The sequence below is a fragment of the Propithecus coquereli genome, unplaced genomic scaffold, assembly GCF_000956105.1.
Source record: "Propithecus coquereli isolate 6110/MARCELLA unplaced genomic scaffold, Pcoq_1.0 Scaffold261, whole genome shotgun sequence".
NCBI classification, from domain to species: Eukaryota; Metazoa; Chordata; class Mammalia; order Primates; family Indriidae; genus Propithecus; species Propithecus coquereli.
Window position 1 is genome coordinate 2,686,418 of NW_012148186.1, and position 15,236 is coordinate 2,701,653.

At 42.9% G+C, this 15,236-nt stretch overlaps 1 protein-coding gene across 1 annotated transcript; it reads left to right on the top strand.

The window, feature by feature from the left end:
• Window positions 1-3,981: 3,981 nt before the first annotated feature.
• CTSG (cathepsin G) lies at window positions 3,982-6,565 on the top strand. Its single transcript, XM_012647311.1, has 5 exons — window positions 3,982-4,036; window positions 4,757-4,904; window positions 5,349-5,484; window positions 5,665-5,919; window positions 6,334-6,565. The coding sequence occupies exons 1-5, from the start codon at window positions 3,982-3,984 to the stop codon at window positions 6,478-6,480; spliced, it is 741 nt and encodes a 246-aa protein (XP_012502765.1). The 3' UTR covers window positions 6,481-6,565.
• The last annotated feature ends 8,671 nt before the right edge of the window (window positions 6,566-15,236 follow it).

Sequence of the window (15,236 nt, forward strand, 5' to 3'; positions counted from 1 at the left end):
TGTAGTCTTCTTGGGTTCTTTCAACATTATGTTTGTAAGCTTTGTTTGTGTAGATGCATGAGGCAAGAGTTCATTCATTTGCATGGCTATACATTATTCGATTATATAAATACACCACAATTTGATTACTAGTGCTGCTGTTAGAAGACCTTCCAAGTGTTTCCAGTTTGGGGCTATCATGAATAATGTTGCTATGACCTTCTTGGACATATCTCTGGTAGAAATTTGCACTTGTTTCTCTAGGGTATATACCTAGGAGTGGGACAGAGCCAACCTGGTGGCTGTAAGTGGTATCTCATTGTGCTTTAAATTGGTGCTTCTCCAGTATCTAGTGGAGTGACACATTTTCATATGTTTATTGACCACTTGGATTTCCTGTTTGGAGACAAGGCTGCTCATTCCCTTTGCCCATTTTTTCATTTAATTGATTATCCTTTTCATACTGATTTATAGAAGTTGTTTATATAATTTGAATGTAAGTCTTTTGTCGGTAATATGTGTTACAAACATCTTTGTCCACTTTATGAATTGTCATTTGTTTCTCTCAATTTTAATATAACAAGTTCATCAATCCTTTTCTTTCTGATTAGTATTTTTTATATATTCTCTAAAATTTATACCTATCATGAAGATATTGTTACATTATATTTTCAAATCTTTATTGACACTTGGATCCATAAGCTCCCAAGAATGGATTTTGGGATACGGTGTGAGATAAAGGTCATTTTATTATTTTTCCACATGGAAAATATGTGTCCCTATAGGATTCCATAAAGATATCTATTGTCCTAGCACCATTTTTTTTCTTTTTTTTCTTTTTTGCCAATTGACTTTGCAATAAAAGTCCTAGCACCATTTATTGGTGAGAAAAAAAGAAAATAGTCTCCTCTGTGCTATGATGGAGGATGCAACCTCCATTATAAATCAAGTATCCATGTATGCGTGTGTCAGTATCCACGTGTATGTGGGATCTGAATTTCTGGCCCTTTAGTCCATATCTCCACGCCTCATCAATACCACACTGTCGTCATTAGTATGGCTTTATTTGCTCAAGCAAGTCCTCCCTACTTATTCTCATTCTTTACTAGTGTTCTGGCTATTGTTGGCCATTTGTTTTCCAAATATATTCAGAATCAGTTAAGCTCTATAAAATACCTCTCTGGTGTAATGAATCCATAGGTCAATTTTGGGAGAACTATCATTTTTACAATATTTAGTCTTCCAATCTATGAACATGGAATCTCTCTATGTTCAGGTCTTCTTAAATGTCTCTTCATTCAATGTTATAATTTTCACCAAAGAGTTCGTGAACATATTCTTTTAGATTTATGTTTAGTTATTTAATCATTTCCATGCCATTTAAGAATTAACTTTTTAAACATTTCATTTTTAACAGTGTTGCTATATGTATAAAAATATGATTAACTTTTTAAATTGATTTTTATCTAGCAAATTTGTTAAACTCTTATTAATTATGGTAATTTATGTGTAGACTCTTTTGGATTCTCTATTTCTTCAAATCATTCCAATTTTGTTTCCTTCTTTCCTGTCCTTATACCTTTCATTTCTCTTTCCTGCCTAACTATACTTGTTAAAACCTCTGGTATAATGTTGAACAAAACTGACAAAAATTTATATTCAGGCATTCTTATATTGTTTTGCTTTCAAAGAAAAAGGTTTCAATACTTCACTACTAAGTATAATGATTGCTATGAGATTTTTGTAGATAATTTTGATCATGTTAAAGACATTCCTTTTTATTCCAGTTTGTTAAGAGTTTTTTTAAATCAATGAGAATTTTAGCAAATGCATGGGATATCTTCTTTTTTGCTTCAATTGAATAATCACAAGATGTTTCTTCTTTAATCAGTTAATGGGATGTGTTACAGCAATTGCTTTTCAAATGAAAAACCAACTATGTGTTCCTAGGATAAACCCAAATTACTTATATCTATTTGCTTATTGATTGATTTGGCTTGAATCAATATTCAAAAGTGAAATTGGTCTCTAATGTTCCTTTCCCATATTGTCTTTATTGGGTTTGGCATGGAAGTTATGCTAGTCCCATAAAGCAGATGGCTAACATCCACTCTCCAGAAAAAATCTTATAACATTCTTTGAATATCCTCTATAGATCTCCACTTTATGTGGTTATCAAAACCAAAGTTCAGATTTTGTGTGTTCAGCACCTTCCCTCAGAACAACAGTAGCTTCCTAATTGAACTATCACTATTCCTTCAATTTTGGCCTGATAATATTCCTGCTTTGGCAGTTCTTCAAGGCTTGTAAGGTTTTTAGACATTTTAAACAGCTTTGGTTTTGGTTGCTTTTAGTGGGAGGGTTGGCATGAAATCCGAGGTCACTATTAATGACATTCCTTATTCACAAATTTATTCACATTGTTGGGTGCATATCTTATACTCCTCTTTTTTCACATGTGCAGGCTGTTCTTTATCCTTTTCCTTTATTTTTAAGTTAAACTAATGTTTTTAACACAAAATAAAATGTTGGAAACACTTAATTAAAATTATCCCAAGTGCTAAAACACTAATAAAGCTGTTATACATTTTCTCTTTTTTCTCTTTTTCTTCACATTACTTTCCAGATGCATAAAGAAATGTCATGGAGCACATTCTAGAAAAGGGATTAAGCTCCGTGCCAGTTCTAAAAATAAGTGAACAACTATATATTTATGTATAAGGAAAGGATCCTTAAGTTCATAAGATTTTCAAGTGGGCCTATCACACTCCATAAATGTTTGGGAATTGTAATAGTCTTCAATACTGCTATTTTTGCAAAAAATATACTGGACTATAATGGTTTTCTATGCATACACAGAATCTTCCAAACAGTTTTAAGTGTGTTTGATGGCCCACTGTGATACTCTGCAGTTATTTGCTGTGCTTTTCTCCCAATGTTGAGTATATGGCTCTAGTTCTCTGGGCCTTATACGTAGCATAGCAATAAATGTATCTCCTTTTTAGAAGCTATTGTCCCTGGGCACAAAATGTGAATTAAGTTGATTCATCCCTCATGTCACTGATGAAATGGAATCTCAGATGTTTTCCAGCTAAGATCCAACTGTTCTCAACAAAATCAAGTCACTAGGCCTTTTCTGCTTGTAGGGAACCTTCTGGAACACAAAGACCTTCACCTTGGGTGGGAAGTGGGCATGTAGAAGTCTTCAACTGTGTCGTAATTTTCACAGAAGGTTTGTATGCGCCAAGTGACCTGAGAAAGTAATTGTCAGTGGTAGAGCCCTGTTTTTCCCTTTTCTTTCTCTGGCAGCACCTCCACCCACTCGGGAGAGTGGCCACTCAATCTGCCTCAACAGCTCCTAGACAGACGTGAGTGCACCAGGGTTCTCGGCAGGGTGGCATTGGGCCACAGGGTGACAGCGGGCAGGCTTCACCTTTCCTCTTCTGCCCCCTGCGACTTCTCCTCATGTTCTCGCCCACATCCCCTGCCACTTCCCGCCATCTTCCATTCACCTCATCCAAGCCTCGCCAAGGATGTATGGATAAACCATCCAGGGAACTTGCATTCATTTAGAGAACCCGGCAGTTCCAGAGGATGGATGCTCTACCCCCAGAGGGGTAGGAAATGGAGAAAGTGGGCAGCTGCCAGCTTCATGCCTTGTTGGGGACTGTGGAATTTGGTGGAGTAAGGGTTCTGGGACACGTTGCCCAAAGCCCCCCTCCTTATAGCCCTGGGTTCCTATTTCTGCAGTCAGCACTGACTGAGCAGCTGTGCAGGAGATCATGATGTTGGCTTGGATTACTCCCTCTTCACCCAGATCACGGGCAGTTGGTGGGTGAACCTCCTGGGCAGCCTTGGGTGATGAAACCTATCACACTAGCAGGAGAATGGGAGTGTGAATGCTCAAGCCCCCTATCTCCACCCCTTCCTTCCTCTCTCGGGGGCTAAAAGTCTGGCAGGAGGAAGCACAGCAGCAACCGACCTGGCAGCCTTTCAGGGAAGATGCAGCCACTCCTGCTTCTGTTGGCTTTTCTCCTGTCCCCTGGGGCTGAGGCAGGTAAGTGACTGTCCCCACCCTCAGAGGTCTGACCCCATCACATAGACTCTGGAGCCAGATTGCCTTGTCACATCCTAATTCTGTATCGTTGAACAAGTTATTTGAATTCATATTTCCTCAGTTTCCTCATCTATAAAATGGGAATGATGTTAATATTGACCTCGTGGAGTTGCTACAAGAATTAAATTAGTTAGCATGCATAAAAGTCTTGGAATTGCCCTGGGACATAGTAAGTGCTACATAAAAGTGCTCTACATAAATTCTTTCTGCAGCCCATGTGTCAGAGCCCAGGAGGTAAGAATACAGCAGTAACAGTCCCATCAGCTCATGTCTAGAGTCTTACACACCAGTCCCATGTAGTCTTCATCTGGACTCAGAAGGATCTGGGAAGCTCCCTGAGGAAGAAAGTACCAGGGAACCCCAGGGAGAATCCTGTGCTCACAGCAGAGCATCTTTCCTCAATACCTGAGGCTGAAGCTGGCCTTGCCTGGAGCAAGGGTTGTTCTCCCCCTTTTGGGGACAAGAGGGAACTGAGGCCTAGGATGGGCAACAGTCCTCCCCTCAGGCCACCAGTGTTTGCTGTCAAAACCTGGAGCCCTCTCCCAGACCCCAATCCTAAGCCCCAACTCCTCCCTCATGCCCTCCCCATCTTCCAGCCCTTCTGGAGCCATACTGTGTGTTCAGCGAGCACAGAGGTAAGTGCCCAGTGCTTCCTTCCAGGGGAGATCATCGGAGGCCGGGAGGCCAGGCCCCACTCCCGCCCCTACATGGCGTATCTTCAGATCCAGTCCGCCAGAAACAGAAGCTTTTGTGGGGGGTTCCTGGTGCGAGAAGACTTTGTGCTGACTGCAGCTCACTGCTGGGGAAGGTGAGGAGCTCAGGAGGTTCCTGGGCAGCCAGGAACACAAGGGCAAGCCGAAAGAGCTCCTCAGAGGAGCCATCTGAAAGCCGGGCTGTGATAATGAAAGGGTGAAAGGGAGACGGAGCAGGTCTTTGGGGGAAGGAACAGGCCAGTGCAAATGAGGAGAAAAGGGCCAAGAGGAAGAGATGGAAGGCATGCATTGAGGCTCAAAATATGAACTCAGGCTATTTCTCAATTTAATCTGGGGGGCAAATCTTAAAGTCACTGTCCCCCATGATTTCCAGCTCAGGGCTGCTGAGAAACAGGGCAGAGCCCAGCCCCTAGGCCCTCCTGTACCCCCAATGTCTTCAGCTGTAGTCTTGCCCCACTTGGGCGGGCCCCTGTCCTGCAGCGCTGGTGAACCAGCACTCCTGTGGGCCAGGCCTACCTCCAGGCCACCTTGCCTTGCAGCACGATAGTCGCCACCCTGGGGGCCCACAACCACCTGAGGCAGGAGAGGACCCAGCAACGCATCCCTGTGCTCAGAGCCATACGCCACCCTCAATACAGTCAGCAGAGAATCCAGAATGACATCATGTTACTGAAGGTGTGGAGTGTGGGGTCCTCTGGTTCTCCAGTCTAGCTGGAGCCTTCCCAGCGTGGCAGCTTCACTGTGTCTGGGGCAGTGGAGGAGGAGGCAAGGGCAGGGCCTGAGGGTGGTGGGGGTCATGGGGTGAGCACTGCACCACAGTCCCACTGAGCGGGAATCCTACACCCTTCCTGCCAGCTGAGGAATAGAATCAGACGGAATCGAGCCGTGCGCCCGATGGCTCTACCTCAGACCGGGCAGAGACTGAGGCCTGGGGCACTGTGCACAGTGGCCGGCTGGGGCCTGGTCAGCAAGAACAGGAGAGCAGACACACTCCAAGAGGTGCAGCTGAGAGTGCAGCAGGATCAGCAGTGCCGCCAGCTCTTCCAGTTCTACACCGCCCAAACGCAGATTTGTGTGGGGGACCGGAGAGAGAGGAAATCCGCCTTCAGAGTAAGACCATGGGGTCTGCCAACACTGCCTGGGACAGAGAGGCCTGGGCAGAGCCGGAGCAGTGGGAACAGACTCCATCCCCACAGCCTCAGCCTCAGGGCCAGACCAGGGTGGGCTGGGGATGGTTTTCCCATCAATCCAGTCTCTTGGGGAATAGGAGGAAGACCCACAACACATACATATGCAGCGTTTTCCTGGCGAAAGGGAAGGAACTTTGACTTGAGTTGGGCTGAAGACAGTAACCATGGCCAGGGCTAAAGCCCAAGGACCAAAAGATCCTGAGGCTTGACTTCCTCACCCACCAACCTCCCACCCACTCACACCCAGCAACCAAAGAAGCCCCCCCACCCTGCCTCCTCTGAGAGCTCAGACAGGGAGACGTGTCTTAGTGTCCCTGCCCCTCTCTGCCCACAGGGCGACTCAGGAGGCCCCCTGGTGTGTAACAATGTGGCCCAGGGCATCGTCTCCTATGGAAAAGTGTCCGGGTCCCCTCCAGATGTCTTCACCAGGATCTCAAGCTTCCTTCCCTGGATAAAGAGAACAATGAGACGCTTCAAATAGCTGGATCAGTTGGGACCCCGCTGTGACTGATTCCCCTTTTCTGGGGCACAGCCCAGCTCCAGAGGGTTGCCAGAGCCTTTATAAATGTCCATATCAAGAGCGCAAATAACCAACTTCTCATTTGTTCATTAAACATTGTTCAGTACTTAGTTTGTTCAGACTGCTACAACAAAATACCATAAACTAGGTGGCTTGTAAACAACAGAGATTTATTTCCCACAGGTCTAGAGGCTAAGGCGTCTAAGATCAAGGCACCATCAGATTCAGTGTCTGGAGAAGGCTCACTTTCTGGTTCATAGACAGCCATCTTCTCCCTGTGCCCTCAAGTGTGGAAGGGGCAAGGAAGTTCTCTGAGGGTTCTTTTATGAGGGCCTTAATCCCATTCATGAAAACTCTGTCCTCATGACCTAATCACCTCTCAAAGACTCCGTCTCCTAATACCATCACCTTGGGGATTAGATTTCAATACATGAATTTTGGACACAAACATTCAGTCTATAGCGAGTATGTAACAAATATGTGCCAGGGATGAGTTGCCCTTCTCCAGGAAAATGGGGACTCTTCCCCAAGACAAATGAATCCCCCCCCATGTCCTGGAGGTCCCGATGAACTTCTTCCCTCCTTTAAGCCATCCATCCTCCCATCCCACTTCCCCGACTGCCTTGGCCATAGTAGAAGGACATATCTCTCCTTGGGGTAAGACTCTCTCTGCCCTATGAGATAATTTCCCCTACTTGATATTAAAGTATGCTCTAATTAAAACAGTGTGCCATTGGTGTACACAAAGACTGGCAGGCCAAAGGGACAGAACTGAAACTCCCTAGAAGACCTAACTTAATACATTGAAAAGGTGACATCTCAAATCACTGGGAAACAATGAAATTTTAATATTAATAAATGGTATTAGAACAACTAGGTAGCTATTTAGGAGGGGGGGCGAAAGATAAAATTGGATTCATTCCTCATACCATACTCCAAAATAAACCTCAAATGGATCTGAGATCTAAATGCAAAAAATTAAGCCATGTAAGTACTAGAAAAAAGAAAACAATAAAAAGCTATGCTTGTTTAAAAATAGCTAACAAACACCTATGTTCATAACAGCGCTATTCATAATAGCCAAAGAGAGAAGCAACCCAAGTGTCCATCAATGGCCAGAGTCCTTGCCCTAAACCCTTACACCATACCAACTCTGCTGTACTGTAAGCCAACATTTTCATTTTCAATGTGATGAAGATCTGCTTCATGCTTTTGACACTCTGAAGTTATATAAAACTCCACACAAAATGTTGACTAAAATAACAATACATTTGCCCTGAATATTTGCCCATGACTGTATATGTCAATATTATATTCAAATAAAAGATTATTGAAATCATGTAATTTAAAATCTTGCTTTAAATATCTTAAAGTAACTGCACAGAATAAGCTGGGAGGTTTTTCTAGGTACATCAAAATGTTAATTACTCCTTGCAGTGTGACATTTACCATCTGAACTTTTTCAATTTCCATAATCTTAAATGAAATAATCACTGAACAGATATTTTGTCAAATCCAACTGGCTATATACAGAAATGCTTTGGCGAATTTGACCATTATTTTATGTGTATCTCTTATCAGTAAGACATTTGTCTGATATTTAGCATAAGCCTTTTATCAACGAAATTTTAATAATCTTAAATCATCTTTAATAATCCTCAGTCATTCTCTCTGTGTTTGCTAACTGGCTCCCCATGGGGATTATCTATTACTTGCATGCTCGGGGGGATGATAGTCTCATTATTAAATGTTTGCACTGGCAAATGGAAAGAACACTCACTGGCAAAGAGGGATGAGGAGAGAGCAGTGAAAGAGGCCCCAACTCAGCCCTTCCTCTCTGTGACCTTTACTCAGAGCCCACAGTACTTCCCAGTCTCTGGACTCAGTACCCAGGAGTACTTAAGAGCAGACATCTCATTTTCACGTCTTTCTCCACCAGTCAGCACTTCTAAGGCAACTCTTTGCCTCTGGCTGCCCTGCTGGATAAGTATCTGCAAACCTCCACTTCCAAAAAATAACTCCCTCCTGACCACCCCAGAAGCCAGGCCCACCACCCCTCCCAACAGATCTGCATGCTTCCCTTTTCAGTAAACCCCACCAGTAGAACATTGGCAAGAAAGTGTTTTTCACAATTAAAACCAGTGCAAAAGAACACAATTCCTCTCCCTTTCTCCACATGCAGACTTTGTGCATTAGGAGCCCTATGGACTTGCGTGGAAAGTATAAGACCATGAGGATAAGTTCATGCACAGAAAGCTCAACACGAATTTCTCTCCCAATCTCAACAGCTTTCCTCTCTCTCTCTCTCTCCCTCTCTCTCTCTCTCTCTCTCTCTCTCTCTCTCTCACACACACACACACACACACACACACTCTCAAACACAAATTCACCCACACTAAGTCATTTCCTTTTCAGACAATAAAGGGAGCAGAAGAGAAAGAGTCTATACAGAGGGGAAATCCAAAGATTCTGAGCCAAGACCTGCCTCTCCCTGTTCCACGTGGAGCTTTCAGGGACCCTCCTTGTGAGGCCAGAGCTGTGTCTATCTCATAAATGTAAGTGAGAAACCTCTCTCTGCTCCAGGATCTCAAGCATTTCTCCATGAAAAAAGGATTGATTTATCTTGATATACTCTTGGATCCATGTGATACCTTTGTTCTATGGCATATCCAGGCTTTGAGTTTCCTTAACAAACCCCATCTCTGATAATGAGGAGCCCCTGTTCCCTTGCCTGAATAGAAATGCACTTGAGACAACACCAAGATGGCTGACTAAGGACATCGGTCTCCAGATCATCTCAGAAAGAAGGAAAAGTTTTAGGTAAAAAAAAAAAAAAAAAAAAACTCAGGTATAATTGTGAGGGAAAAGTGCCGGAACCCACCAGAGATTCCATGGGAAGAAGCTGCAGAGCAGAACAAGGAGCAAGATATTGGCAGAGATCAACCCCCAAGAAACTTGGAGTCCATGGAGAAGATAGGTGGGGGTTTTGTTTCTCCTTCCCTCACTCCTCTGGCAGACTGCAGGCTCCCAAGCTGCTGGAGAGCTTCTCTACCCTCATAAGCCCAAAAGCTGTTGCTGCCAGTGAACTGGGACCTTCTTGAAAACAAAGCGCTGGGCTACGAGCCCTGTTGGGGTCATTTCCTGTCACTACAGACCCAAGCTGAGATGGCAGGTGCCATACTGCTTCTCCACCCATTATGGGCCTTTATCCTCCCTAGGGAGCTTCAGCCCTTCAGTTTTTGTGTCACTTGCTCCCCACACAAACATTTCCCAACTCTGGCCCAGACTGCAGTGGCCACAGGGGCCAGTGGGTCCTGGAGGAACTGTGTGATCCCAAGGCTTGGACAATCCAGGTGGGCTGCCATCTGGAAAGAGGGACAAAGGGGACCAGAGTGACAGCTCTCCTCAGTTGAGATTCTTCTCCTCACCCTCTCCTCCCTCGCCACTGCTACTGAGTGATACGGGTGCCCCAAAGGACAATCAAGCCAGGACTCAGGAGAAGCTGCTTCCCCTCTGTTGTTGCTTCTACTGCATTGAGGCTTCCACAGAGGAGGGCTCGCACCTTTCCCCTTAAAGACTTGCAGTGGACCAAGGGGTGCTCAGACTGTGAGCTCCATGCCTGCCAGCCCTCCCCAGTCCTGCTTACCTGGCTGCTCCATCAAAGCAGGGCACACCCCAAAGCAGAGGGAGTTTAAGCCTGCTTGAGCACTCCACCGGCAACTCGAGACCAGCATACATCTTGCACAGGCCAGATCCTGTAACCCCAGGACTTGATTGTGTTTCTCAGGGACATGGAGGGAGATCTGTGAACTAATCTTAGAGGGTGATGGAGCCCATGTGGGCAGAACTGAAGGAGACTGCAGTGTGGGTCTGAGCCACAGTGCACTCATGGAGCACCTCTCCCAACACAGGAAAGCTGCATTTTCAGTCCAGGGCAGGATCTTGGGCAGGGAAGCTTCCAGCCTGCAGTGCCACTGCCAGTGAGCTCAGCTAATTTGGGTTTTGCTTGTGGCCAGAAAGCAGAAGGAGAACTCAAGACTGGGGAGGAGGGAGAAGAACGAAACCCACTCCTGACAGCCAGACTGTGAATCCCAGATGGCCCCCTTCCCACAAGCAGACTTTCTGGCTTGGTGGGGCCACTTCAGTCCCTCCCTGGTAGTTTTCCCCAGAGGCCTGGAAGCAAACCCTCAATCCCTGCTAAGACAGATTTTATGTCCACTTTTGTGGAGCCTGAACACAGGTTCATCTGACCCAGCCCCACCCAGCCTCACTCCTCCACCCACCTCTGCTGTGATGGAGCATAAGGAGTCCCGGGGGAGCTCCAGGGACCCTCCCACTGGGGCATTCAAGTGCTTCTCCTGAGGAGCTAGAGCTGGACATAGGTTCTCAAAAGACAACATGGTAGATGGCTCTTTCCAGCAAGTGTTACCTACTGGCAGGGAGGACAATTTGTACAGCCCATTACAGCATTTACTGAGTCATCCATACAGGGTGTGGTTGATTCTTACTCACAAGCACCACCTACTGTCTCAGAGATCAAACTGGGCATGCCATTACAATTCACACTGTTAAGAAGACCACAGGGTGGGGAAAGAGAAAGGATTTCAAAGACCTCCATCCTCCCTCACCAAAGCGACACAGGGAATCTGCCCACACACATAGATTACCACTACTATAGCCTACAAATAACTAGCAACTGAGAAAACTATCACACTAAAGATATCTATAATCAAGGCATCCATACAAAACCTAGACCCTCACTAAACATACCCACAAGCAAAGTAAAGGTACTTAACCAACATATGCTACAGACACATCCTTAAAAGGGAGGAGAGAGGGAAAAAAGCCCCATCCAAACAAAAGAAAATCCAAAAACAAGAAATGACAGCTTCTCCAGAGGAGAAGGAATTAGCACAAGAACTCCAGAAGTATGAAAAATCACAGTGAAAGGACACCCTCAAAGGAGCACACCAGCTCTCTAGCAATGGATCCCAACCAAAACAAAAATATTAAAATGACAGATAAAAAATTCCAAATATGCATTGTAAGGAGGCTCAGTGAGATCCAAGGGAACTTGGGAAAACAAACTCAAAGAAATCAGAAAAACAATATAGGAAATGAATAAAAAATTTACTAAAAAGAGGGACGTATTTAAAAAAATACAAATAAAACTTCTAGAAATGAAAAATTCATTTAAGGAAATACAAAACACAGTGCAAAGCTTTAAGAATAGACTAGACCAAGCAGAAGAAAGAATTTCAGAGCTTGAAGACAACTCTTTCAAATTAACCCAGTCAGTCAAAAATAAGGAACAAAGAACCAAGAGGAATGAAAAAAGTCAATTAGAAATATGGGATTATGTAAAATAGCCAAATATAAGAATCATAGGCATCCCTGAGGGTAAGAAGAAAAAACACAAGGTCTGGAAAATCTACTTAAGAGAATAATTAAGGAAAACTTCCCTGGTCTAGCCAGAGATTTAGACATTCAGGTACAAGAATCTCAATGAATACCTGGGAGATTTATTGCAAAGAGGCAATCACCAAGACATATAGTCACCAGAGTTGCCAAAACCAACATGAAGGAGGAACTCCTGTGAGCCATGTGGCAAAAACATCAAATAACATACAAAGGAAAACCCAGCAGACTAACTGCAAAGTTCTTAGCAGAGACCTTGCAAGCCAGAAGGGATTAGAACCCCATCTTCAGTCATCTTAAACATAACAACTGCCAACCTAGAATTTTGTATCCTGCAAAACTAAGTGTCATACATGAAAGAGAAATAAAAACTTTTTCAGAGAATCAAACACTGAGGTAATTTGTCACAAGCAGACCTGATCTGCAGGAAATACTCAGAACTGCATTACACATGGATCAGCACAAAAGACACCCACCAGTGTAAAATCACCCAAAATCTAAAACTCACAGATTGTATAAAACAATAGCACAGGAGGGAAAACAAAGCAATAAGGTACAACCCAACATGATGAACAAAACAGCACTCCACATACCAATTCTATCACTCAACATTAACAGTTCTGAATGCCCCACTCAAAAGACATAGACTGGTTGAATGAATGAAAAAAAACACAACCCAATTACTTGTTGTCTCCAAACACATGTAACCTACAAGGACTCACACACACTCAAGGTGAAGGGATAGAAAAAAATATTCCACACAAACAGAAAACAAAAGAAAGCATGTGTAGCCATTCTCATATCATATAAAATTGACTTTAAATCAATAATGGTAAAAAAAGAAAAGAAAGAAAAGAAAAGACAAACACGGTCATTATATAATGGTAAAAGGAGCAATTCAACAGGAAGACATAACAATCCTAAATGTATATCCTCCTAATACAGAACCTCCCAGATTCATAAGGCAAATTCTACTATATATAAACAAAGAGATAAATAGTAGCAACATAATTGCCAGGGATTTCAATGCCCCACTGACAGAGCTAGACAGATCATTGAAGCAGAAAATAAGTAAAGAAATGCTGGACTTAACCTGAACTCTAGAACAAATGGAACTACCAGACATTTACAGAACATTCTACCCAAAACTACTGAATATACATTCTTCTCATCAGCACTTGGGACATTCTCCAAGACTGATCATTTCTTAGGCCAGCGGTCCCCAACCTTTTTGGCACCAGGGACTGGTTTCATGGAAAACAATTTTTCCACAGAGTGGGTGTAGGGGCTTGGGTGTCATGGGGGAGCATGGTGCAGAGCTCAGGCAGTGATGCATGGCACATTTACTAACAGGCCATGGACCAGCACCAGGCCATGTCCCGGGGGTTGCGTACTGCAGTCTTAGGCCACAAAATATGTCTTAACAAATTCAAAAAAATCAAAATCCTACCACATATCTTCTCAGACCACATTGGAATAAAACTACAAATCAATTCAAAGAGAAACACTCAAATCTACACAAAGTCATGGAAATTAAACAACCTGCTACTGAATGATTATAATAATGAAATTAAGATTGAAATCAAAAGATTCCTCTAATTGAATGACAAAGGGGACATAAGCTATCAAAATCTATGAGAGTCAGTAAAAGCATTCCTGAAGGGAAAGTTAATAGCCTTAAATGCCTACATCAAAAGGACAGAAAGGTTACAAAATAACAACTAAATGCCACATCTCAAGGAACTAGAAAAGGAAGAGCAAACCAAACCCAAAGCCAGCAGAAGAAAACAAATAACAAAGGTCAGAGCAGAACTAAATGAAATGGAAAAAAATACAAAGGATCAACAAAACAAAAATTTGGTTCTTTGAAAAGATAAACAAAATTGATAGACCTCTTGCTAGATTAACCAGGAATAGAAGAAAAAGGACCCAAATAACCTCAACCAGAAATGGAAAAGGAGATATTACAACTGATACCACTGAAATACAAAATACCATCTGTGAATACTACAAGAATTTCTATGCACATGAAATAGAAAATGTAAAGTAAATGGACAAATTCCTGGAAACGCACAACCTCCCAAGAATCAATCAGGAAGAAATAGAACTCCTAAACAGACCAATAACAAGCAGTGAGATTGAAGCAATAATTAAAAAAAAAAAAAAAGTCTCTGAACAAAAAAAAAGCCCTGGACCAGATGGGCTCACAGCCAAATTCTACCAGACCTACAAAAAAGAACTGGTACCTATCCTACAGAAACTATTCCATTTATTGAGAAGGAGGAAATCCTCCCTTACTCATTCTATGAAGCCAGTATTACCTTGACACCAAAGCCAGGAAAGGACACAACAAAAAAGAAAACTACAGACCAATATCCCTTATGAATATAGATGAAAAATACTCAATAAAATACTAGCAAACCAAATTCAACAGCACATCAAAAGAATAATACACCATGACCAAGTGGGCCTCATCTCAGGGATGCAAGGATGGTTCCACATACGTAAATCAATAAATGTGATTCACAACACAAACAGAAGCAAAAACAAAGACCATATGATCATCTCAAAAGATGCAGAAAAAGCATTCAACAAAATCCATCATCCTTTCACAATAAAAACCCTCAACCATCTAGGCATAGAAGAAACATATCTCAAAATTATAAAAGCCATATATGACAAACCCACAGCCAACATCATATTGAATGGGGAAAAGTTAAAAGCATTCCCACTAAGAACTGAAACAAGACAAGGGTTCTCACTGTCACCACTTCTATTCAACATAGTACTAGAAGTCCTAGCCAGAGCAATCAGACAAGAGAAAGAAAGAAACGGTATCCAAATTGAGAAAGAGGAGGTCAAATTATCACTTTTGGCTGATGATATGATCTTGTATCTAGAAAATCACCAAGACTCCACCAAGAGACTCCTGAAATTAATAAATAAATTCAGCGAAGTCTCAGGTTACAAAATCAATACACACAAATCAGTAGCATTTCTACATACCAATAACAGATACCCCCACACACTGCCTTAAATCAGAGGTACTTTAAATATTTAGAAAGGGGGCAATATTTTCCCAGAAAACAAATATTCCTGGGTCAAGAAAGCAAAACTTTGGATCATAATTAACAGAAACTGACTCTTTTGAGATATGAGACCCAGAGAGGGACTTGGCCCTCAAGCCCATTCAATGAGTGGCCGCAGGAACAGGGTTGCCTGGTCTCTGCTACCAGACCAGGGCTCCTCCATTCAAGAGATTTTGCCACTCAACTCTCTTCTCTTCAAAATCCTCTAGC

Excerpts from the sequence above, each read along its gene's own strand:
- CTSG (XM_012647311.1), top strand. The coding sequence starts at position 3,982 with ATGCAGCCACTCCTGCTTCTGTTGGCTTTTCTCCTGTCCCCTGGGGCT. Across the intron at positions 4,037-4,756 it reads GTCCCCTGGGGCTGAGGCAG|GGGAGATCATCGGAGGCCGG; the intron begins GTAAGTGACTGT and ends GCTTCCTTCCAG. Across the intron at positions 5,485-5,664 it reads ATGACATCATGTTACTGAAG|CTGAGGAATAGAATCAGACG; the intron begins GTGTGGAGTGTG and ends CCTTCCTGCCAG.